We start from the raw sequence: 27487 nt of genomic DNA, 5'->3' as shown, positions 1-27487 counted from the left end.
ATATTTTGGAATTATGGTAATATTCAACATAAAAGTTTCTTTACAAAAAATAAAAATTTTATAAAAGTAAAAATTGTAAAAATATACTCATGGTGTAGGGTATTATATAGTCGGCCATGCCCGACTATACTTTCCTACTTGTTTTAAAATCCTACGGTTAATTTTGCGAAGCTGCGCATGGCTAAAGGCCATCTATCCAGAACACTACTTAATAGGATTCCAAAATGTAACATACACCAAATTAAGGACAATTATTTTCGGGATAAGAATGTCCCATTCTGAAATGTTGAACAAATTTTCCAATACATTTCTCTTTTAAAAGTGTCACAATGTCCATAAACATTATGACATGTTAAAAAAGTGGCATAATGTCCATGGACATTATATCGCTTTATAGTGTGTCATAATACTAAATACCACTTTTCCTGTTATAATTAAACTAACAACTCTGTTGTTTAAATAGTCCTTTATTTCCATTATTAATTACTTACTTCAAGAGAAAATATCTTAGAAAACCTTTGAAATTTAATAATTTGCACATATCTACATATAACAAATGTAAGTTAATATTCTTGTCCTGCCATTCGTCATGTATTTATGTAATACTGCTAATCTCGATCAATCAGAAAATACTCTGGTATTAGTAAAGCTTTTAAGAAGCTTTAATATTTGTTGTATTTCTTTTTAATTTATTTTCATTTTTTCTTTTTTGTATTCTGTTTCGGCTAGTTTATGCATATGTTCTGAATTTGTAAACTACTGTGTATATTATGTCCTCCCTCTATCTCTCGCTCTCTGTCTTTTACAGATTTTTTTTTTACATTTTACGTTTTTTTCATGTGTTTATGTGATTTTTTTCCATTTGCTGCCAGTTTTTCCTTTTTGTGTGTACAATAAGAATATGTGGCTTTAGATTAAAGTACTTTTTAAATATGGAACCTTTTTTTTAGCATATATTTACATAAGCATAATGTTTCATGTAATATGACTAAAAAATATTCACAAACATACAGAGATGTGATGTATAGCTGGGAGTCTTTGTCAGCCCAGCAGGACTTATTGTCATCGTTTTAGTAAACATTTTTCCAAAGGCATAACTACTTAGATGACTTATGTGCAATTATAAAGCAAGAGTTAAGAATAAGGAGTTATTGTGACTTTAATGACCATAAGTAATGAAGTGTGGAATCATTGTTTTCTAATAAGCAGTCATTGTCATTTTAAGTAATGAAAAAAAATTTATAAATATTGAAAAAGTTTTTATTAGTAATTTATAAATCTGTAAAAGTTATTTTGTCGGGAATGTCCGACCTGCAGTTCGTCGGATATTTCCTTACTACCTATTTATCACTTAGGGTTACCACTAGCCATCGATTGTGACACGAGCTTTTCTGCAACGAAGTCAATCGTCATCCCAAAGATTACGAAGATACATGACAAAAAGCTTACTTTCTCTCTTACAAAGGGGACACTTCACCCCGTTAACAAAGTAAGACGATTAGAGCCAACCAATTAGTTAGACGTTTGTGGAAATCACTATCTTTTTCTTGTCGAACTCCTGGTTTGGGACTCTTATCCACAACTGCAATGTTGGTATATTTTAAATAAAACATAGTGCTGCTGTTGTTGCTATTATATACCCAGGAGTTCGCGGTAGCCGTTTCAAAATAGAACATCTTCATATAGGGGCTTTGAATTAAAAATCCAACTGTTCCTTGGGTCAAATGAGTGACAATCGACTTCATGCTACACTAAGATTACTATGTAATTTCTCTTTTCCTAACAACTTCAAAAGTCATACCTAGATTCCTTTGCAAAACATCTAGACAATCCTGTTATATTCATCAACCAAATGTTGATGTTGCTCCGCTTGTCTTCCATCATCATTCAACTCACATTCGTTTAAGAAAATTATGTCCCTTTTTTGTCTTCTGCATCCTTCACACAGCTTTTGAGCGCTACCTCCTCTTCTTAATCATCATATATGAGCATTTTTCCCACAAAAACCACTAGTTTCATATTAGAATAAAATAAAAATTCATAAAAGTAGTTGTGTATGTGTGTGTCAAATAAGATTATTTGCCTGAATGTTTGTCTAAATGTTGGTTGCGTGTTAGAAATACTGAATGGGTGGTGTATTGCTTGCTGTGATAAGTTTGGCGCGGGGAGGGGGTTATGTTAGTTTTATAGCAAACATTTAACATATGTTACAACATTGGTTATGGATGCGTTAGTATGTGTTAGGGATTTACAAAATTAAATTTTAATTTAATCATTGTATAAGTGTAACTGCGTCTGTATGTGATTGTGTATTTTTGTTAGAGTTTTTCATTTATTTTCTTTTTTTATTTTGCGGCATATTAAAAAGTTCTGGTGAAAAACCTTTTCTTTTTTTGTTCACATTTTGCTCCCTTTGGTTAGTTGTCATATTGTTGATATTTATTTAATATTTAAGCACAAGAAAGTACTTTAGGAATTATTTTAAATAAATATATTATTGAAGTATAAACATATAGAAAAACACTGGGGATTTTTCAATTTTTTTTATTTTAAAGCAAGTTTAAAATAAATACATTAAACACAATTCCGATTTCACAAAGTAAATACCAAGCAGAAAATTTTGTTACCAGCAGTTATATATGTTTATTTTTGATCGTGTTTTTAATTAAGTATTTATCGATTTTAATAGTTAATTTTAAATTTTATTTAAATTCATTATAGAATCTATACTTAATCTCCATTAAAACTTTAATACAAAATTCATTTATTTGATAATTAAAAGTTTTAATCGTTATCCTTTTAATTAATAAATTATTTATAGAAAATCATTTTCTTTTATAAAACAAACAAACATTTCCATTTTGTAATATAATACAACTTTGAAATAAATTATTTTTGATTTCTTCTTTTTTTTTTGACATAAAGTTTTACATATTTGCGAAAATTAATTTCAACAATATAGCTCTTTTTGAATTGCTATTGTTTCAAACTAATATAATTAAAATAAAAGCAAATAATAAAATTCATTTTAATTAGTGAAATTTTCATAATTCTTGGTAAGATGGAGATAAATTATACATGACAAAAATCAACTCAATTTGTATTTGTTTATTCAGTTTTTATACCCAAACTCCTACAATGAAAATGTTGAAAAATACATGTCCCAACAGTTTTATGAAGCTTCAATGCTTTTCAGATGGTATTTGCTATTAAATCTAAATTGTCTGCACAACGTATTTAAAAGTAAAATAAAAAATAAGGAAATAATTATATAAGTTTTGAATTTTTTACCCCATTTAAATGAAATTTTAGATGTGAAAAGAGAGTGTGTTGTTGAATTTTAGTTTTGAATTAGGACCTTATGGGGTTTCCGAGCTCGTAGTTAGGGTTTCCTAAATTAGGACAACTCGGGAATGTTGAGATTTTTAAAACGATATTATTTCTTCATTTGCGTTTACATATATAAAATGTCATCTTCAAGTATTATCAATAACCTCGTCCTAGCAATCACTTTACTTTTTTTCGCATTCGAAAATTAAATTTTTATGACTCTACTCCTGTATGCAAATATTTACCAATTTCTTAATTTTTATTTTATTTGTTTAAATTGTTTAAAACACCTGAATAAGTCTAAAGTTATTGTATTTCTATTATACAAATCAAAGAAGCCAATTTTTTTATTTTATAATTACTGCACTCATTTCTAATAAGATCTATAAAGAATTTATACATTTTGAAAAGTTAACTTTACTTTTCAAACGACCTTTTTTTATCTAAAAATTAACTTTAGAACAAAAATTCTCTGATCGCGTTGTCAAATTATAATTACTAAGTTTAGACTGTATGAGGTTTCTATAACCTCATTCCTGGTATGGATAATATAGCTTAATAGACAATTTTGGGGATTTTTAAAACGTTTTTCGGAATTGAGAGATTCTTGATAAATAACTTCAAATTTCTTTTTAGTTCTACATTTTCAATTAAAAAGTCTTTCTTTATAAGTATAAATTTTAATTAAAAAGTATGAATAAATCTTAGTAAAAATTCATCAAAGGAATTTGCAAAATTTTTTTAAAAAGTGATCTTCTAAATTTTTAAATGCTAAAACTTAAATGTTAAAACTTTTTTTCAAAAACTAATTTCTGAAAAGTAGACCTAATTTCTACATTCTCCTTTCAACATTTACAACAAAAGAAATTACAAAAAAAATGTCACATTTTTTAAAAAAGTTTTCTACAAGTTCCTGAGTATTTAAAAAATTGCAAAAATTTCTAAAAATTAGACTTAATTTCCTATCCATTGATATATAAAACATTCAGATTGTCTTGTTAACATGTACAACAAAGGATTCAAGATATAACATCTAATGATAAAATTGTGACAGCAAAAATTAAATAATACGTATACGTCACGTAGCACAATAATGAAGAAAAAACGAAGGAAAACAATTTTACCATGAAATGTTAAATTTCCATTTTTATGGTGTTCTAAAAAGAGAATCTACATATGAAAGTAGAACACAAACGAAAAAATAAGATCGTTTTAAAACTTTAACAGACTCAGAGTCACAAGATGAAATATCTGTTAATTGATATCTTCTTAAGAGATAAATTCAGAAAATCACAACATCCATACTAAAACTACTGGGTTTATTATACACAAATAAAAGTGTGTAAGTATGTGATAAAACGTCTGAGTCTGTGTTTATTTTTTTAATATGTGTTTGTTACTTAATTAAATTGAAAAACTCCATTACGCTAATGAATACATAAATGTTTGTATATACTTATGTATATATGTATTGTACATATACGAAAACAATCCAAAAAGGATCTTAAAATTGTTTAAGGGTTTATTTTATTACATATATATTTAAAAAGTTTAACAACAATTAGTGTCTTTAAACGTATAAACGACATTTATAATGATCTGTTTCCTTTAATTTAAGAAACATATCTGTTTTATATCGCATATGTGTACATTAATACATTTGTGTTTATGTAAGCGTCTGCGGAGTAAAATACAAATACTATGTATATAAAATTTTATATATTTTTGATAATGGTAAATGCTGATGGCACCAAATTCCAAACAGAAACAACAACAATAATCAAAAAGTCTAGAGCAACGTCATCAGTAACTTTAACCAGTCATGGCAACAAAAATGAAAAAATAACATATTAAAAAACCATTTATAGTTATATACAATACCCTGTAGTTTTACAAGGATTCAATGTTAAACTAATTGTTTGGTAATAATCTTTTAATATATGTTTACATTTTGTTTACGTGATTCTAGTAATCTATATTAATGTGAATTGTCTGTTACTTTAAACTCCTAATGCCGTCTAGAGAGGAGACATTTTAAAAATTTATATTTATAGAAAATATCATGTATTGATTAGTGAAATTATTTGTAATTTTTTGTGTGAAAAGTTGGCAGAAAAGTAAAAATTGTGTGCCCATTTCAATAATTAACTTGAACTGCAGGTTATCTACATTTAAACATACAACATACTATAACGTATAGCGTGCAATTTACCAATATATACTCACACACACAAATAAAATGAAATTTATACCAACAGAAATAACCAAATACCAAAAACACAAAAAACTGGATATTATTTGCAAAAGAAACTATTGAAATCAGAAACTGATCGGGTTCATTAACTTTTATTTAAGATAAAAATACAGAAAACATAAACCAATAAAAGCAACAACTCTGAAACACAAAAGTAAAATTTGCTTGTAATTGTTAAATACGCCCTAAAGAGACAACACTTTGGAAGTCCTTTTATTATTTCCTGTTCATTTTTTAATATTCGACTATTTAAATTTGTTGTTTAAAGTGTTAACAAGTGATTAAAGAGTGAAGATGTATTTATATTGTATTTGTTTGTAAATTTTATTTTAATTAAGATATATATTTTTTTTTGTTTTTAAATAAATAAACTTGTAAGTAACTTCATACCATGCTCGCTTAAAAATAAGGAGATAAATAAGCATATATCATCCTAAGTAAGAATCGAAATGTTGAATAAGTTGCTTTGTTTAGGATACAAATCTCGGATTTCGTATTTATTAGTTTTTCCAAAAAATTTATGTTTTCATTTTAGTTTTTGTGTAAAAGCCTAAAAAGTTTTCATTGACTGTATGTTATTGAGATTTTGATGTAAACTTGAGTTTAGGAGAAAAGTAGAATTTATTTAAAAAAAAGGACCACCGTATAAAACGACCATATGACACAATACACCAGTAAGTATGTTGAATATGTGGATTCTTTTTCTAACAATAAAGCAATTTTTCTTAATTTCAAAATATTTAAACAATTTGTGATTTTATGAAAGATGGGTTATATGGGGTCAAAGGTAAATATAATCCTATCCGTATACATTTTACTATGGCAATTTATGACGACATTAAATTTATTTATGCAAAATTTCAAAGTGATACTAGAGTTTAAAGACTTTCATATGAACTTATATGAAACTGAGATTTGCGTTTTTGGTACAGATTTTACAAAGGACTTTGTTCTTGTGTCAAAAGATGACTATCTGACAAATTTTATCAAACTATATTAAAAATTTCGACCTGTAACGTGCGAACAAAGTTTACATGGACACATTGCCGGGCGGGCGGACAGACAGACATGGCATAATGACTCAAATAGTGGTTATGAGCCGATTGGTATAATTGAAGATATAGGACCAATATATTTAGGTGGTATAAACATCAACACAATACTCTCCAATCTATGGTGGTGTAGGGTATAATCATTTTAAAGAGATCCCTTATAACCATCAGCAAAAACTTACAATGTTTTCCCTTAAATTATGCAAAATTTTGCAAAATGATTTGAACCATAAAATCTATTCGTTTAATTTTATTAATTACTATATTATTTAATTTAAAAAATAAATATTTCATGATCCCTTCTATTAACAAATACATACAAAGATTTTGTTAAATTAAGTAAAACGTAAAACAAACTTTATTCTTCTCTCTTTATACTCCCCTTGGTAAAAATTCTTTATATTTTTGTGGCTATATTTACTTAAATAAACTTACTGTAAAATTCATCATGAAAATGCATTTATTATTTTTACACAAATGCACACACACACACAAACAGATCAGACACTCACTTATACTTACACACAATTGCATTAGTCTATATAATAGTTTATCAAGTATTTTAAATCTAATACAGAAGGATTTACATACTAAGCTTAGTAGAAACTCTCCATTGATCTAAATAATTCAATTGTCGTTTTTAATTTTCAATTTAAGAGATTATATATGACCTCAAATATAAGGATTCAAACTAATACATATGCACAAAATTTATACTTATATATACATTTACATATGCAGACATATTTTGTGTATATAAACCATAGAAATAAATGTAAATGAATGTGTATTGTTTTGAACATAAGTACAATGTTTTTTTTTTAGGTTTTTGTGAGTACCGCTGGTGACAAATGAAAGGGGTAGTAAATTGTAGAAAAATAAAATCATTTTTATAGATTTTTTTTTTTGAATGTAAGAATTTAACTTCTTGTTAATAAGTCATGGGTTCAAAACTTACCTTTTTAAAAATAACATGGTGCTAGATAAGTAATCGCTTTGAAAAAAATTTGAATTAAAATTTTGAATTCTTTTCAAAATCCACCTATTTTTCATAATTTCTGTTGCATTTTTCAAATATTAGTTCAAAACCTTTAGCGTTTGAGTTAACGACATACAGTTTGTATGTTTATATCATTTAACAGACAAACCTTAAGCTTTATACTCATTAAAACTTGTCGATTATAACTTTTGTATATGCTTATATATTCACACACTAAAAATATCTATTTAAATATCCATATGTAAAATATTTGTATATATAAATACACACCATAGTTTGAATTGTATAAAAGTGTAAAAATGTTAATTTTAGGCATATTGCCAAAAAATGTTTTCATAAAATACACATACACAGACATGCAAAAAAATAAACACATACATGGAAAAAATATCTGTATGTATGTTTGTTTAAATTGGAAAATATGTTGTGATGGTTGTTAACAACAACACAAAAAAGTAATATTACATGTTGTAAACGTTTGTTGTTTTTATGTAAATATACAACAACATTGCCCAACGGTATGATGTAGTTGTCCTAAACTTTACAAACTATCACCACGTCCCATTATTACAACGAAGTTTAACACAGTGTGTCACAGCAGTCCATTGACCCTTCAAATACATCACTTCAATTACACATAAACAATAGTGCATTGTTTAAGACTGTACTAAGATTTAGTACAGACAAAAAAGTTTTAAGTTCACCTCTAATTTACACAAAAGTAATACATTTACTTATGTTTCGCCTTTTATAGTCCAAAAGAAAATAACATTACTTTCCTAAAGCAAACCATTAAGTTCTATTAAAACTGCCGGGTAGTTTGTAATTATAACGTTATTAGATTTTCAACATAGAAAATACAACTTAAAATCTATGTTATTGTCAATAAAGGTTTTTTTGTGGATTTGTAAACAAATGGTTTATAAAGAAATAATTTTAATTAAGTATTTGCATAATTTAACAAAAATAAATTTACAAGAAATTTTACTATCCGAGGCAATCAAATAAGTAGTTTAATTATGAAAAAACTATCAAATTTGGAATAATAACTCTTGATAAAAATTTGAGAAGACCATATGGTACCATTCACCAGTGAATATGTATTATTTTTCTAATAATAAAGCATTTTATTTTAACAATTTATAAAAATCGTCCTATCTTTATAAATATTAGTTAAGAAATTTACGACAACGACTTCGTGCTGAAGTTAAAAGTAGAGAATGTAACTCACAAGATTTACATGAACATACAGGCAGACAGACGGACAGACCGGCTGGCTGACAGACAGAAGAGAATGCAACTCACAAGATTTACATGGACAGACAGATAGATAGTTAGATACCCAATACTTTTGATTATACACAATGTATGAGTCCTCATATTGACTCCCGTTCTATCAATATAAATTTTGGTAGAGAAATTTACCATAACGGCTTCGTGCTTGGGTTGAAATAAGAGTATGTAACTCACAAATTTTACATGGACATATAGGCGGATAGACAGACAGAAAGACAGTTGGATATACGGACATAGCTTAGTCGACTTAGTAAGTAATACTGATTGATCAATTTTTTTAATTATGCACATTGCATGAGTCCTGATATAGTGTTCCAGTGGAGGAAAAATTGAAATTCAATATAAGATACGATACAACCGTATAACACCGATTGTGAATGGGACAAATTATTCGTATCATATACGAACTTTTCGTAAATATTACGAAAAAAAAGTTGTGGGGATTAAGGACTCCAAACAAGTAATATTAGCTTTCCTATAACTGTGATATTTCGTCGCTAGAATTTCATTGTTGTTTTAGTACTTTTAAATATGAGAAAAAATATAATAAAAGGGCCTAATAGGGAGTAGGTCCAGATATCGACCGACTGCCATATTAGTGATATAAAAATCAGCTACTGAAGTGACCTCATTAACCATACCTGTAAAAGTAAGTGTGTGAATTTTTATAATTAAAAAAAGGAAAAAAGTAAAATTTCTCCCCTCCCTCCAAAACCGAATATTTTGTATACAAAATAAAAATATGGAACAAAGAGAAAATATGTAAAAACATAATTTAACAACCCCCAAATGCTTGAGCTGTATCCCCGCTTTGTCGTTTCTAGATTTGTATAAAACGCTTTAAATAAAACTCAAAAACAAGCTTATTCTTTCTTGTTTCTTGAAATAATTTTAAATTTATAATAAAGTAATTTATTTAATTTGTTACATAGAAGTTAAACAAGCTTATTATACAAAATTTATCAAGTAGGATATTTCCTTATAAATAATAAAAAAATCTCAAACAAACATGACCTTTTAGTTTCATTTTTAAAAACAATATGTCATTTACTTGTTCTCAAAGCTTTAAGGACACAAATTTTAGGGTCAAATTTAATTTCTTTTAACAAACTACCACTAGTAAGTAAATCACCAGTTTACAAAACCAAATTGCAATGAATACTAAGATTTAACATGTAAACCAAGTATTTCTACTACTCCAAAGCAGATAAACTTCTTTAGACGTATATTTTTTTTTTTTGGGAATTTATATAAATTAAAATAAAGAAAAATGGGAAAACAAAACACAACTCAGCATGTTGCATGTGCCATTGTTATATCTATAAAATTAAACATATAAATGATTTTCTTATTTTTGTTTTAAACAAACATACCTACATATGTATAGACCCACTACTGATTTTATTATAAAATCTACAGCAACCACATCCTGCCTACTTGTTTGTGTTGTTGTAAGTAATACACCTAAAATGGTAGTAAAACTGTCTTATAGCTTCTCATACTGCTGCTATTTAAACCATGACCTGATTGCTAAAAAAATAAGGCTGAAGAGTTCTATTTTTTCCCCACTTTATACTTTATTTACTTTTTTTGTCTATTTCAGTGTTCCTTTATCATGTTTATATTCTCTTTAGTTTTATTGGATTTTATCTAAAATTCATTTCACGTTTAGTCATGATGCTTCAGGTGCTCCACTAGTCATATAAACGTTCGTATTAATATAATGGCTATGGACCGATATTATCATATTCTAAATATACTATAATGTATTTTTCATACATACATATTTTATTATCATCATCTCTTTTTTGCTGTATCATGCTGCTCTTGGCCCCGGTCATACAAAACACAGATTTTTCTCTCACAAAAAGGAAAACAGAAATAAAAATAGATAAATTTCAGCTTAGCATTAAATAAAACTGATTTATGTTACGATTTGCTTGTAGTATTTCTATTATTTTAAATACAAAAACACAGATAGACATACACACATATATGGATATACATACATGGATAGATTAGTTAGTATTTGGCTTAAATTTTATAGGCAATGGTCACAGTTTTGTTATTAAAAATTAAAATTCAATTCATAATGTATGTAGATTTAGATTTATTTATATATTTGTGAATGTATGTGTGGTTGACATCCGAAAAAAGGTCCTCATTTACCATTGTTGTTGTTGATCTGGAGGCTTAGTTTAATTTTTAACCACAACATTGTTGAATGTTTAATCATGATTCAGGCATGCATGACATTTGTACAATTTAGGATTTTAAATAATTTTTGGGTAAAACAAATTTTAACTTAAAATTTTTTCACAATTTGACATCAATTGCAAAAGTGCGTAAGCTTTTGAGCGTGTCTGTGCGTTTATTTTTTCTGGTATTTCGTATCTGCAATGTTTGGCATGCTTTTTACTCATCATCGTCATCAGAAATCGTTGTATGCATATATATGTACTATTTGTTTTTAGATTATTTTGGTATTCATGCAGACAAATGCATTTAAAATGTAATTTAACCTCTAATAGGGGTGTTCTCGAAGGAGAAAGATAATTTTTATAAAAAAAAAAATAAAATAAAAGTTTATTCCCTGACTTTGAAATCTTTGCTAGACCCATTAAAAACAAGATGCTCTTGATCATATACCAGACACAGAATATATCGGAAACATTTAAATACTGATCACATTAGAGAAAACAACAGTAGGAATCCGTTGCTTCATGTATGACTTTAAATTGTGGGACAAAGTTGTCCTAAAGACCCTGAAACAGAAATACATATACATATTATGTTAATATTATCACAACATTAGCATCCAGGCAGAAGATCGAGCTATAACGAAATACGTAAATTTTAGAATAAATTTGGCTTCGATATCAAATGACGAAATTAAATCTAAGATCGTATTGGATTATAAAAAACTCTAAACGAATACTCTCCTAGAGATCCCCCCGTGGAATGCTGATGAGTGACCCCATCTTGGTGTTATTCTCCTCCTCTTGGTGTTATAACTCCTCGTTTAGTCTTTGGAATGATGTGACATGTGGTTTTACCAAAGAACCACATAACTGGTACTAAGGGTGGTTAGTTGCCCACAAACCTTGCCCTGGCTGGTCAGTTGGTTGAGGTACCTTTGAGCTCAACTATTGCTGTGTTTTAAATCCAAATTCGCGGTAAAAGTGAGTTGAAGTTAAGCAACGCAATGTTCGGAGTTATGATAGCTTAAGTACTTAAACAATGTGCACATATATTGAACCGGAAATTCCATATGCCTGCCAACACGGCAGGTATTCACGTAAAGCACTTCGATATTAACTCTACCAGATCTAAGGTTTATATAATATAGATGGGAGTAGTCGATTATAAAAGAGCGAATATAAAAGGTTTAAAGGGAAGGGACCTTGAAATAGTTAAACTGATGATCGCAAAACCCTTTGACGCAACGTGAAAGAACAAAAATATATGTAAGAGAAACCCATAAGATCTGTTTTAAAATTGAAACAAGTCCTAGTGGAGACACAGTATTGCGGACACAGTTATACAAAAATGGACGTACGGATTCAGATGAAAGTATAGCATGTAAATAGGACAATGATACTCTTGAGCACTTTATTTGGAATTGTCAGGCTTCCGCCTAAATTAGATCAAAAAATCTTAGGAGTGTTCCTCACGGGGAAAATTCTTATTACGTTCAAGAAATTGAGTTTCTAAGCATCGTACGAAAATACATTCGGTGAATATTATACCACTATACCTCGTCAGAGTCCTAGGTGAATTTTTTCTAATTTATCCTAAACAAGCCTTCGATAATTTAACCGTTTAACAAAGCTACCATATTTATACCCTACACCACCCCAGTGGGGAGGGTATTATGCGTTTGTGCTGATGTTTGTAACACCCAAAAATATACCTTAAAGTATATCAATCGGCTCAAAATCACTTTCTGAGTCGATTTAGCTATGTCCGCATGTCCGTCCGTCAGTCCGTCATTCCGTCTGCCTGTCTGTCTGTCTGTCTGTCTGTCTTTCCGTCTGTGTGTCCATGTAACAAACAGTGTAAAATTTACACGTTAGGTAAATACATATTTCAATAAAATATAAAGATTTAAAAAAGACAATATAGTTTCCATAAATTTAAAGTGAAAATTTCACCTTTTAATGAATACCCTTAAAAAGTTTTCTTGTCACTCTTACACTTCCATACATAAAAACCAAAAATATGTACAAAAACAACTTAAACCAACACAAATACGTCTAACATTTTTTAAGTTGCAAGATGAAAAAGAGGCATATTTTTGGTGTGTGTCCAACATAAAATAGGAAAAACTGAAATTTATTTAAGTTTTTGTTTTTAAAAACCTCGAAAAAAAATAAAAGAAAAATTCAAATTATTTTGCGTAACAAAAAATTTAATATACACTCCTTCACCAAAGAGGACTGCTGCAATTTAAAACAAGTGTGGAAAATGCTTGTTGTGTGAGGATTGTAGTGTTTTGTTCGGCTATACTTCTTAATCCTTTAGGTTGTTTATTTTTGGAGGGAATCAGTTTTTTTGTTAGTTTTTTTCTTTCTTTCTTTCTTTCTTGCAGACAAAACTATACTGTTTTTAACATTTTAGAATTGTTTTTCAGTTGGTTGGTGGATGACACAAACTATTATTTAGCTTTGTTTCTTTTTGGCTCTATGTTTCAAAAAAAAAAAAAAAAATAGTTAAAAACACAACTAAAAATATTTCTGTTGTTACAAAATTTGTTTGTAGAAAAAATGTTTTTGGTTTATATTTGTTCTGGCATATTGTCAACATGCATCATGCAGTTTTATAAACTAAAAATACACTGCAGTAGAATATGAAACAGTGAAATGTTTTCAACAAAACTAAACATTAAAACCAATTATCACTTGAGGGCAAAAACTGGCAAAAAAATAATAAATAAAGCAAAAAGGACATTAATGTTATTAGAAACAAAAGTCAAGCCATTTAAATAAAAAACTAGCTAAATTAGCATTAGCAACATTATCAGTTATATTATAAATTTTGAACTAATGTAAAAACTATTAACCCCATTTCTACATAATGTCGAACAATAATTTTTACATTAATAAATTTTTGGCAAAATAAATCAAAGAAATAAGAAAAAATCATTAAAAAAGCTAAATCCCTAACTAAAACCTAAAAATCCCAGCAAAAACTTATATTGAAAAGAAATGAGTTGAAAAAGGCCGCATTTCACTGCTTGTTCATTAGCAAGTACTTACCATGCTCACTTACACATCACTACTTTAAGTACTTACAAATACAAAGTTAACAAGTTGTTTTGTTAGAAAAAAATTGCTCACACAGAATACGAACCTGGACTTTTCATTCGTTAGTCTTACAACACAACACAACTGCTTATTATGCGCTCAATAATAAGTGTCACAACGAAAAGTTATTTTCTGTCAGTTTGTGTAAAAAAGCAATTGCAGTAGTGTGCAAATAAAGCAGCAAAATTCAAATAAAGCAGCAAAATTCAACGTATCTGTATATATGAAAGTCATTATAAAAGTACTTAAAAGCAGACAATAAGTAGTAGTCATTGATATTAAAGTATTTATATAAGTACAAATTATTACCGAGTTTTTGCTGGGATACTTAGTTAATATCTAAAACCATTATGGGTGGTTTTTATTTGCATAAATGTTAATGTTACTTTTGAATAATATTTCTTTTTTTTGGAAAATTTATTGTTTACTTGTTTATGAGAGAATTATTTTATATTATTAACTTGCTAAAGAGCAAAGGTCTTCGTTTAACAAAGCAATTCCTAAACACTTTATGTTTTAAGTAGAAATTGTTTTGAACTTCTTACAAATAACCTTTGTAATATGAATGTACTAAATAACAAAATAAAATTTTCATAAAAAATCAATTTAGTATTTTTCTCTTTCTTACATTCAAGCATTTCCTTATTTAGTTGAAATCTTAAATACCAAACAGATTTATTTACGAACATTAGTCATGGTCTTCTTAGTTCAAATCTGTCTATAAATCTTGTAAAAAATTCTACATAAATTATTTATGAAATTTTTGTATTTAATTCTCTTAAATGCTAAAAGTCCCTTTTTTCTTTGCTAAAATTATTGCCTATTGTATGTGGTGATACTCTCCTACTACCACAATTTTTCTCCTTGTAATTTATTCAAAATATTTTATTTTATTGTAATTTTCATTTAAGAATACATTGAATTGTACTTTCTACACACAAAAAATGTTGACGTTGATGTTGTAGCAGTAGAAAAAGGAAAAGTTTAAAAATACCATTAACATTATCGCATAGAAGAGGAGTTGAGGAAGTTAAAAGAAGAAAAAGAAAAACTTATGACATTTATCAATTTCAAATGAATACTAATGATAATTATAATCGTTAACAATTGCTAGATTTCTTTTTATTTTATTTTATTTTATTTTTTTTTTTTTTTTGCTCTCATATGCATTAAGGCAATAAAGTTCTTTCCAAGTTGTAGTTCAAGTTTTTTTTATTGATTTGATATTTTAATGTTTTTTGAAAATTTCCCAACAAAAACTTTTATTAAAAAATGGTTTTAAAAGCTTAGTACTTTATAGTGTTAAGTTATCACAACAACATTATAAGGCTCAAGCTCTTACGCGCTCACTTACAAATAAATAGTTAATTAAGTCATTACAAATAGGTAGTTAAGTAAATAGTTTCTTTTATAAATGTAGCAAAACTTTAAAAAAATATATTAATTATAAGAAATTTATAAGAAATTAATTATAGAAAACCATCAAGGGATAGGAGTCAAGCTCTGTAGCATTCAGTTACAGGTAAAGAGTTAATAACGTCATTACAAATAGGTGGTTAAGGAAATAGTTTCTTGTTGTTGATTAAGTGCAAATCAAGTAATTCCATTATCTTCTAGGAATTTTTTTACAGATTTTCTTAATATTGTCTATCCTTCCCTATCATATCTTAGCAAGTTGAAACAAATTAGGTTTTCCCATTCCACTGGGTGCTAAAATAAGTCGTAAGACCAGCTTGCTTGTGAACAACTTTAGATATTGATACTTACGTCTGATATATCCGAAAACAAACTTGAGCTCCTACCGTCTCGTTGTAATTTATGAGGTGACGATTGACTTAAGTTAAGCACATGTTAAAATAGATAGTCTACCTGTACAGGTAGATCGGTACTATCAGACTGAACTGCTGGGACTATCGGTTTAAAATACACTTGTACCGCTGTCTGTAAATTTCCAACAGTTTGACAAATAGTCGATATATAAAAAAGATAATAATAACGTTTTGCACTACGGTCGTACACTTTGTAAATATGTGTGACGATAATCGTCAATTCAGTGTCAACTTTGTAAGGTAGAAAGTGGACACTTAAGACACAGTTTTTTAAGCCCTTTTTGTCCCTTCGTAATCTATGATGTGACTTTCACTTAAGACCAGGACATATTTAAAATGTGGTCACCTAGACACTCGATAGCTAGGGGACACCCTAAGAGGAATAGGTACATTGGAATATAGGGTTTTTGTTGAAAATAATTCTCTAAAATTTGGTTTAAAAATAGAACTAACTCAAGATGTTTGGAATCAGTTCATAAGATTGCCTAGCCTTTATAAATTTTCAATAGACTTCAAATATTTCTTATTTGTAAAAGCATATTTTTTATTAAAAATCTTGTTTGATTTAAACCAAATACGTTGCAAGGATAAATATCACAAATTTTCCTGATACAATATTAACATTGAATATTTACAAAAATTTATAAAAATTCTTTCCATACAAAGGTTAAGTACTTTAAATTGAAATATATATCTAAATAAAAATCATTCAAGCATAAAATCAATATTAAAATTTTTATCTGCAAAAACTTTAATTTGTTTACTTTTAAAAATGATTTTTAATTTATTTATTTGTTAATAAAAACATACAAAAAAATATTAAATCTCTTAGAGACAAAATTAAACAAACATTTGTATACTTCTCACACTTTAATACATATGTATATGTATACATCCATACCTACGCACTTTTTTCATTGGTGTTAATTTCTTTTTTTTCTCTCTTTTATTTGTTAACAATATAATGGTGTAGCTGAAAAATAATACAAAAACCATTGTAATGATTTAAAAAAAAAAAAAATACAGAATAGAACTCTAGAAATATGTATATAAAAATAAATAAAACGTTAACAAAACGTTGTTATTAAGCTGTCTTTCTCTTCTATAAACTTTGATGTTTTGTTGTTTTTCTTTAATATTTCATTGTTTTTTTCTTTTGGTTGAGAGTTAAGAGTCCAACTGATATTTACTGAAAATACTTATGTTTGTTATTGTTATTAGAAAGTACACTGTTTCCTTTTCGATTGCCTCATTTGCTCACTACATTAAAGCTCTCTGACATTTTTGGAAATTAATTAAATTTTTAGCGAATCTTTTATGAATACTTCCAGGATTATTTTATACAGCATTTGCAATAGGCTTTCCCATAGAACAGTTAGTAGACTTTTTCCTAGAGCTGTCATTAAACTTACGTAAAGACTTGTTTATTCATTCCATAGACACTTGACTTCTCCATAGGTTAGTCAATACAATGCCATGGAGTAGTGGACTTGACTGGTAAGCAGACTTGTCAACATGCTAGTCAATATACCTGACTGTTCAGTCCATAAACTAGTCCAAAGACTACTCAAGTTTTGTCCATAGAGTAATCATTCTACAAGAGTCTTTAAAGTAGTAAATCGGCTACTAAATATACTTGTCTATAAACTAGAAATGTGATTTGACTATTCAATATAGTAGGTCAGTCAATATACTAGTCCATATACTAATCAACTGTTCAGTCAAAAGACAAGTTCAAAGACTACTCAAGATAAGTTCATAGAGTAAACAGGCTAGTCTGTTTACCAGTCATTCAGGAGTCTATAGAGTAGTAAATAGACTTGTATATAAACTAGACTTGTAATTTAACTATTCAATATAGTAGTCCATAGGATAATCAATATACTAGTCCATATACTAATGAACTGTTCAGTCCATAAACTAGTCAATATTCAAATCCGTAAAGAAGTCCACATACTAGTCCATGGTCAGTAGACTATTCCATATAGTAATCATTATACAAGTCCATAGACTTGTTCAGAGTTTAGTCTGTGGAGCGGTCCATTGTTTAGTCAAAAACTCACCCACATGCTATGGGCAATGTAATTTTCAAACAAGTATGAAAGCATAGTCGGGCATAGCCGATCATATGATCCCCTATACCAGCCAATATGTTATAAAAAAGATTTGATTTGTTTTTTAATTTTTTTTCGGAATATTTTTACATATTTTTGAAAAAGAAAATATATACAACAGAGTTCATAGGGGTGTTTGTATGGGGGACCGATCATTACAAAAATCGGTGGTGTCGTTTAAAGTTTTATAAAACTAACTTTTGTTGTCGTAATAGAACATTTAACTTTGTTATGACCCCAAAGGCCCTATTCTTTTTGTATGTTACAAACATCAGCACAAGCACCTCATTAAAGTGGTGTAGGGTATAAAATAATAAACATTATCCAATAAACATGCCTGTATTATTTAAGACTACTAAAAGGATCATGTACTCCAATAAAGTATTTGCATTACTTTAATGGATTATGTACTCTCTTATTTCTATTGACTGGTCTATGTATCTGTCTATTATGGACTAGTCTTTTAGTCTAAAGATAAAATCCATAATTTCGTATGTATGTTTTTGATTTATCTAAAAAGTATTGAAAACGGTGTTAATAAAATTCGTTGGTGTTTATTGTAAAAGCACAATTGCGGCAGGCATAATAAATACATGTACATTCACATACACCAAAAAACTCAACCACACACCAACAAGCCGTTTTATCCAAAAAAAAAAATAATAATAATAATAAATACATAAAAATATACATACACATACCGTTTAAACTAACTCCCACATTTTACTCAACCCACTATAAAACAACAATATCTACAACAACATTTTGTCTTTCTACTTTAAGACAAAATTCTAGGCTCAAGTTCTATTTTGTAGCCGCTTTGGTCATCATTGTTACACATAATGATTTCTAAAGATATTTCTGTATTTACTTTTACTTACATATATACACACAACTTTGGTATTTAAGTCTATTTCATACCTTATTTTTTTTTCCTTTTTGTTTTCTTGCCCTTTTGTCTAGTCTTGTGTTACAATACTTTTTTAAGGTTCATCAGTTTTGTACGTTTAATATTTTTTTTCTATTTTTATATTTAACTATTAGTTGTAACATTTTGTTGCCTATTTTTTGGGGGTTTCAACACCAAGTAACAAACTAACAAACAAGAAAAAAAATTATTAAATAAAATCTTCTTTTCCACTCAATTGAGTGTGTACTTGTTTATTGTATTATACAAAAAAACGCTACAAAAACAAAATATATAAAATTGTTTCTTCTTTTTATAATTTTATTTAAGCTTCAAATACTTGTAGTCCTTCATACTTTAATATTATTAATGTCTAGTTTCATTTGAAGTGACCTCTTTCATAGGGATTTTTTTAATTTGGAATATTCTTTCAAGTGTTGAACTCTCAAAGATTTTAAATAAATTTTTTATTTAATCGTTTTAAATTTAGCTTGGAAATTAAGATTGTTTATTGAAGAAAGAGAACAAAGAAAACTTAATTTCTAAAAAAATTAATAATGCGATATAATTCGTGAGAAATTTTTACATCACAAGTTGTATTTTTTAGTATTTTATGTTGCCATGTTTTAATATTCATTGCAACTACTTCAGTTGTGAAGAGGCCCATAAATCCTTTTTTGGACAATATTTTAAAATAATAAAAAATTTCATAATTTTTGTGAAAAAAATTCCCATTTACAATATGTAGTTTTGGGACCTTCATATAAACCAGCATTTTTATTTCACTGTATTAGAATCAGATAGGTTACTATATCCTTTTTTTTAATCTTAAATAAATTAAAGATTTTTTTTAAATTTTGCAAACAATGCTAATATTTAAAGTTTTTTAAATTCATTGATTGACTTCAATTTAGCTAAAAGTTATTGATGAAATCCCACAATTTAATTTCATTTAGCATTCTTAGTTACAAGTAGGCTTGTATGTCCTTTTTTGATAATTTTAAATTGTTTATGTAAAATTGTTTGCAATTGATATGAAAATATTGCAGAGTTTTCTTTAGCAAACATAAAATCAAAAATTTCTTTTAAAAATATATAAAATTAATTTTGAGGGCAAATTCTAGCATTCGATATCAAAGAAAAATCAATAGAATTTTTAAAAATTTAATTAGAAATATCGTTCGCTTTTGTTTCAAAGAGGACCATATGTCCTTTTTTCGAGGAATGTTTTAAAAGTGTAAAAAATTCAAGAAATTTTAAACAAAATCAATTTAAATACTTTAGCTGTTCTAATTGTTAAGTGATTTAGATCATTCCCTAGCTTGTTCGAAATTTTTTTATTTATTTTTGTTTTGAAGTTAGAATAATCTTATAAAATTACTATTAAAGCCAATTGTATAATTTTTATAAAAAAACAAAAAAAGAGACATTTAGCAATTTTTGGAAGCCTTAAAATAATATTTGTTTGTGTAACAAAAAAAATGTATTTAAAGTTATAACGGTTACAAATATTGAAAATAGTATTTCTCTTCAATTAAAAATATTTTTCTACACTGCAAAAAATATTTCAAATGAACTATAAAAAATTTAAAATTCATACAATTTTTGTAAATTTTAACGACATACGTGGTCTTACTGATTACAATGCATAAGATTCGAATATATTCGAAAACAAAATGTAAAAGCTGAAAATTAAGTACTTACATATATAGTTATTTGTAAGTTCTTACAATACTCCTTCTAAATAATGCTGGTAATATTTAGTAGTCATTAAAAAGTATGTTGTTGAGTAAGTACAAGTCATTACCAAGTTTTTTTGTTTACATACAGACGCATAGTTTTCTTCGTAAAATATTTAGAAATATTATAAATTTTTTCAGTGTACGTATACAAAATATACTTTCAAGGTACAGTAAAATACATTTTACTATTTTTTTTACTTCAACAATTTATATTTTTATTCTCGAGTTGCCGTTTTTTATTATTATTTTATTATTATTAAAATTCTTGATACAGAAATGTATATAAAAATATATATATTTACAAATATTCAACACACAAACCATACAAATATTAAAAAAAAATAATATTGTGTCCCATATTTTGTTTATTTATCGTCAATTGTCGACTAAAGTGCTCTCAAGTGAAACATTTTAATAGAAAGCGGTTTTTCCAAAGCTTTCATTTATTTCTGTTTATCAATTAAATTTCAATTATTCAAATGAAATAAAATGAAAAGAATGATGGTTTACATTACAATTTCAAAAATAAATACAATTTTTCAACAATATATATATAAAATACAATTTGCAAAGAAAAAAAAAACAAAAACATCATTATCATCATCAACATTATCAATAGGAATGTCATTATCCTCTAGAAAATAATAGCAAAATTTAACAACAACAACAACTAAAACATTATTGTTTATTATCAATGGATAGAAAAAAAACAAGTTTTTAATCATGAAATTTTTTATTTAAACATTAAATAAATATTTGAAATTTATATACCTATGAATGTATATATAAATTTTTAGCTTGTTTTTGTTTTGAAATTAAATGAAATAAGGCAAAATTAATTTTATAAATCATTGAAATCCTTTTTATAAATGTTTGTATGTGTGCGACTGAACATAACTAAGCCATGGTAACAATGGAACAAATAAAACATTACACGTTTATTGCTTTGGAATTTTTGTGCTCTAAATGAAATTAATGGCCAAATCCTTTGTTAAGGTGACACCATCCATATTATTACAACAATACTTTTGATATTTTCCATATTATTACAACAATACTTTTGGTTAGCAAATGTAAATCATTGTATAAATTTAATTGAAAAAAAAGATCCAAGTTAATATTACCAAATATATTTTTATTTAATACGTTTTATTTAATACAGGATTAAAATACTTGAATGTTTATGTATTTGAAAATAATTTTTGCATTTTTTTTTTAGAATTTGTATTCAAGCTAAAGTATTTATAAAATAGGTTGTGAGTATCCGTTAAGTTGAACTGATTATTTTAAAAATTGTTTATATATATATTGCATAATGATGAAGTATTTTCGAGTTTAAGTTTTGAGTCTGAATCCTGAACCCTTATAGGTCCATCAGGGGCGCGACTAAGTATTTTCTACAAATTTACTCAAATCGCAAAATGGATATCAAAATGTCAATTAACAAGAAAAACGTCTATATTTGCTTTGCCGGACTTGGATACATTCCTTATATCTTTGTTAGTTATGTGCAATTTTTTATTTCAACAGACAGAGGGACAGACAGACGGACATGGCCCAAACGACTTTGCTATCAATTAAGATCCAGAATATCTGTAATTTTAAGGATTCCTTCTTATTCCCGCCGTACATGTTTCCTTGAAAATTGACCTACATCTTGTTGCTACCAGTACCTCCAGGCATAGAGAAGGTACTGTGTTTTAAACCCAAATTCGCGGAAAGGGGGAGCTTGGTTGAAATATTGATACACGGGAAAAACTCAATTTATATTTCTGTCAACCCCTCCTAGTTTCTAGTATGGACTCAGTAGTGTGGTTGGGCGATTTTAAGAGGATTTTCCAGGAAGGCTATGGGGTGAATGTTTGTATGGACATGTTTCACCTGATGTTTGGTCCGCCCCTTTTATAGACACTAACCAGTTCTTTACCTTCTTCTTTGTCAGTGTTAGATTGTGCTTGACTCATGACACTTGTCTTTTCCTAACAGAACTACTATGGCAAGTGGTTGGACAACTCGAGAACTTGGGCGGTAGTTAGTCGCAAACGAGATCACCCAGTAGTTAAAAATCCACCGTGAAATAGGCCAACTTGACAGGTCTATTCGTAAAGCACTTGACATTCATACCATTCTCATTACGTGAGAAGGGTATGAATGTCATACCCTTCTAAAATGTAGGGCAATAAAGGGTTAACACATACTTACACAATAGTTTTTTAAATTATTATTTTCTCTCGGTTATGACAATGAAAGCAAATATTTTTCACGATCTTTTACAATTAAAAATCTTTGGTAAGTACGACTACAATAAGAATACAACAAAACGGAATTTGAGGAAACATTATTTGCAAAAACTAAATTCGACACCAAAATGTTAAAACTAAAAAGTAAAATACTTACGCGTATCGCTATTGGTAATACATTACTAGACTCCATTTAAGTAAAGCTAATGGTGTGTACTAGTCATTGAATAGTAAATTCTTGATCTGGAACAAGTGAGTACCATGTTCTATCTGGCAAGGATTTCTCATAGAAAAAAGTGGTGTATTTATATATAAAATGACAACTTTATATACATAACTAATCTGATTAATACATTTTTTATTTTCGACTTTCAAGTTTTTTTATATCAATTTTCGGAAAACTGTTGGTCTAGATAAAATTGGTTTGAAGTTATGGCTTGTGAAAATGTGTACTTTTTAATTAAATTTATAATAATTTATGACCATTTATAAACAATAAAAATAATCAAATTTTGTAATAATATTATTTCTTTTATCTTTGCAGAAACACTTTCATCGAACCTCATTGTTAATTAAGGCTTTTAATCATAAGTTTCGTTTAGATCTGGAATTAAATTCGTAAGTAATTTTTATAATTGTTGATTTTATTTATTAAAGATACAATTTTTAATTTTTCTAAAATTCGCATATACTTATTTGAAAAAAACTTTCATGATGATAAACAATAAAATATACAACATTTTTAATATGTATATATTAGGCAAGGGTTATTTTTAATGAATTTTTTTATTAAAAAAAATATATTTTTAAATTTGTATTCATCCTTTTCCACGGTATCTTCAAATCATTTTAATATTAAAAAAAACTTAAAAAAAATAAATTTAAGCGGTTTATGTTCTTGAATAAACAATAAAGCTGTCAAAACCCACAAACTAAAGGAAAATCCCAAAAATATTTTGGAAAATTTTCCTCAATTCAATTTATATACAATCCTAAAGAACTAACCCTTACATATTTGTTTAAAACCTTATATTTCTTTTCCTTTTAAATAGGGATTTTTAAAAAAGTATTTTTAACAATTGTCTGCTATATCCTTAGCCTAAGCAACATTATCTTATTAAATATTTAACTTAAAAAACATTATGGTAATACAACATTTACTTGTAATCAAAATAAAAGTGTTAAAAAAATAAACTTCCTGCCTAATGTCACCGAAAAATAAGGCAACAAAAATGCCTAAAAATACAACAAATCCGTTCCTTAGGTCAAAACTTACATCCGTTGACCGCAATTCCACCTTAGAAGTGCAGGGGTAATATGTATGTATTATGCAAAATAGTAAAATGTATTTTATTTTTATTTTTGTTTAAATATCAAAATTAAAATGTTAATAAACTAAACAAAAATGTTATTTGCTGTGTTTATTTAAGGCGAGGTCAACGTTATAATAAAAAAAACACACACAAAAATAACAATTATTTATATAAAAATATTTAACAGCAGACCTTTTTAAAATAGTATAGAAAAATATTTGCTAAATGCTTTAAATGGAATTATAAACATTTTATTAAATTGCATTAAGTAAGAAAATAGAAATAATCAAGGATAAATAAATCTAACATTAGTTTAAGATGCATATATTTAGTTGTATACATTTAGGCGAAAAAGTAGGGCTTGTCAAACAAACCTTGTTATTCTCTTCACGAATTTTGAGAGAATTAAATTCACTTATAATTTTAAAATTTTCTTTTCGAAATTGCAAGGATATTAGCACTTCGTAGTTTTTCTTATCACTTAAACTTAATATTTATTTATTATTTTTTCTACACTTTTAATTTATTTAAAAGCTCGAAGATAACTTATATTTTACAAACGAAAAAAATGTATTCATTTACTATATATCTTTATTAAAACTGAAAAAATGAAAGTTATAAATTTTCGTGTCGAAAATGAAAAAAAAAGTATTTTACATACTTCTTTTTCCATTAGTGTAGAAAAAATAACAAAACGATGTATTAATATGTATGTTTTAAGATAAACTAAAACTAAATTAAATAACTTATATTTTCATTCTCTAGTATAAATAATAACCAGTAACTCAAAATAACTTTAAACTAGTTTTCTTTTCGAATCAAAGAATTTGCTACAAAATGACATAGATTTGTTATTGCATATTTTGTTATATGTGTGCGGAATAGTGCGGAAGTATTTTAAGTTTTTTCTGCTAATTGTAACGTGCAAAATATTGGTCCTTAGTATCAATTTCTGACTCTGTCCATCTGTGTGTTCAATAATAAGTTGAATTGATGAAATTTTGTTCTTAAGTATATCTATCTCACGTCCACAATTCACTTAAAAACTTTACCAAACCATAAAATTCGGAAGAAATATAATTTATACAAAAACCTCAAATTTTATCAGAATTTTTATTTTTTTTTTTTTTTTTTTTGGTGCAAATTTTTCACATTTTTAGTGCTCCATTTAATAGTGGCAGTTATAAGCGCATATTTTTAATTATTTAGTGCATGAAAATCCATACCCTGATAATAACACAGAAAAATTAGCGTACGAAAAACACATTTATTATTTAGTACCTTTTGAACAACTGTGTTTATTTTTGTGCTTCTACTAATACATTGTCACTAGTTAGGTCTTTCTAGAGGGGACTTAGGTCTTTGACAATCCGTTTCGCCTATATGCTACCATATGACAATATGTATTAATTCAGTATTAATTTCTGAGTCTGTCCATCTCTGTGTTCAATAATAAGATAAATTGATAAAATTGTGTTCTTATATCTCTCTCACGTCCATAATTCATTTAAAAACTTTACCAAACCATAAAATTCGGAAGAAATATAATTTATACATTCATTCACCAAATTTTATCAGAATTGCTATTATTTTGGTGCATAGTTTTCACATTTTTAGTGCATATTATAAGCGCATATTTTTAATTTTTTAGTGCATGAAAATCATTGCCCAAACCACTTCATGTCATTTTTAGAGCCGATAAAGCCATATCCGTTTACCTAGCTGTCTGTCTATGTAAAACTTTTAAGCAAGGATAAAAGTAATAATAAATAAACATTATATACTAAAATTTAGCACTTACTCCAACAATGGAACCTTATTGAACCCTAGGCCCGATACAAAATGACTAAACACTAAAATTGCGATAAATGCAGGCACTAACTGTTACCGGGATCGGACTACATTTATCAAAATCCTCATTAAGATAAGAAATTTGAGTTACACATCTACTAATTCATAGTTCATAGTTAGTTAGTTAGTTAGTTAGTTAGTTAGTTAGTTAGTTAGTTAGTTAGTTAGTTGGGTAGTTAGTTAGTTTGTTAGTTAGTTTTGCATTCAGAGTTTTTCTTCAGTCACAACTTTTCTTTGGTCATATCTTTCTTTTAGAACAAATTCCGTAACTACATAAATTTTCGGAAAAACTAATAAACCCACCACAATTAAGAAATCGGAAAGTTTATATTATTTTTATTGTTGCTTCTTTGTAATAGCTTTTTATTAAAGCATATTTTTTTGGGGCTTTAAGACAACTTAATTTGATTTTATTTATCTTATTAAGTATGTTTTTTCTCTAGAAATTTGATTTACACTCTTATGTCAGCCCACCTCAGTTGAATTTTAATTTTATTATATAGGTTTTTTTTTTGTCTCCCCAAAGTTTTTGCCTTATAACGCTCTTCCGGTTTTTCTCGTGAAAACTTCAACATAAGGACAATAACAACTAACAAGTCAATACTAAAGAAAAATAAACACATACTTACATACATACATATACAAAGGACAATAATGGACATAAGAATTAAGGTTTGATTTTCTTCCTTTTCATATTGCAAAAAAAAATAAACAAAATTTTATTGTTCTGTCTTGTCTTGTTGTTGCGTTATTGTTGTCATTTTACAACCAAGATGACTTCTCATCTAGATACACACTTATGTAAGTAGACATATATTTTGCTCCTCTTTCTTACAGTTTATTACAGCTATTGTTGTTTTTTTTTTAATTCCCTGTTGTCAGCCCATAAAAAAAACCCAGAAAACCAGAATAATAAGTAAGCCAAAGGAAGAAAAAAACGAGGCCCAAAATATTATCTAGAGTAAAATGAAACAAATTTTGAGTGCAAATTACGGCTAAAGCCTAAAACACTTAAAATGCCAAAGATTTCTTGACCTTTTCATCAAGTTAATGAAGAGTATAAAAAACGTCCCAGCAACAATAACAGCTTTATACTTTATACAATTATTTTTTTCTGTAATATTAACAAAGTACACAAAAAATACTTTATTAAATATTAAAAAAAAAATGTTTTCCCTAAAAAGGACTTTATGCTGGACAATGAAATTAAATTCCTTTTTCAAAAAGTTACTCTCGATATTTTGTTTTGACTC

General features: G+C 27.3%; 1 protein-coding gene across 14 annotated transcripts in view; it reads left to right on the top strand.

The window, feature by feature from the left end:
* LOC111677536 (disintegrin and metalloproteinase domain-containing protein 23) overlaps positions 1–27487 on the top strand; it is a 325168-nt gene that overhangs the window by 198155 nt on the left and 99526 nt on the right. For all 14 annotated transcript variants that reach the window (XM_046946670.1, XM_046946671.1, XM_046946668.1 and 11 more), the window contains one exon: positions 23615–23688. In XM_046946670.1, the coding sequence (XP_046802626.1) occupies positions 23615–23688 (74 nt within the window). The remainder of the gene's footprint in view (positions 1–23614; positions 23689–27487) is intronic.

This window comes from Lucilia cuprina, chromosome 3 (assembly GCF_022045245.1).
Source record: "Lucilia cuprina isolate Lc7/37 chromosome 3, ASM2204524v1, whole genome shotgun sequence".
In the NCBI taxonomy this organism is placed as follows: Eukaryota; Metazoa; Arthropoda; class Insecta; order Diptera; family Calliphoridae; genus Lucilia; species Lucilia cuprina.
Note: the sequence above shows the minus strand (reverse complement) of the source record. Positions and strands in the feature narration are given on the sequence as shown.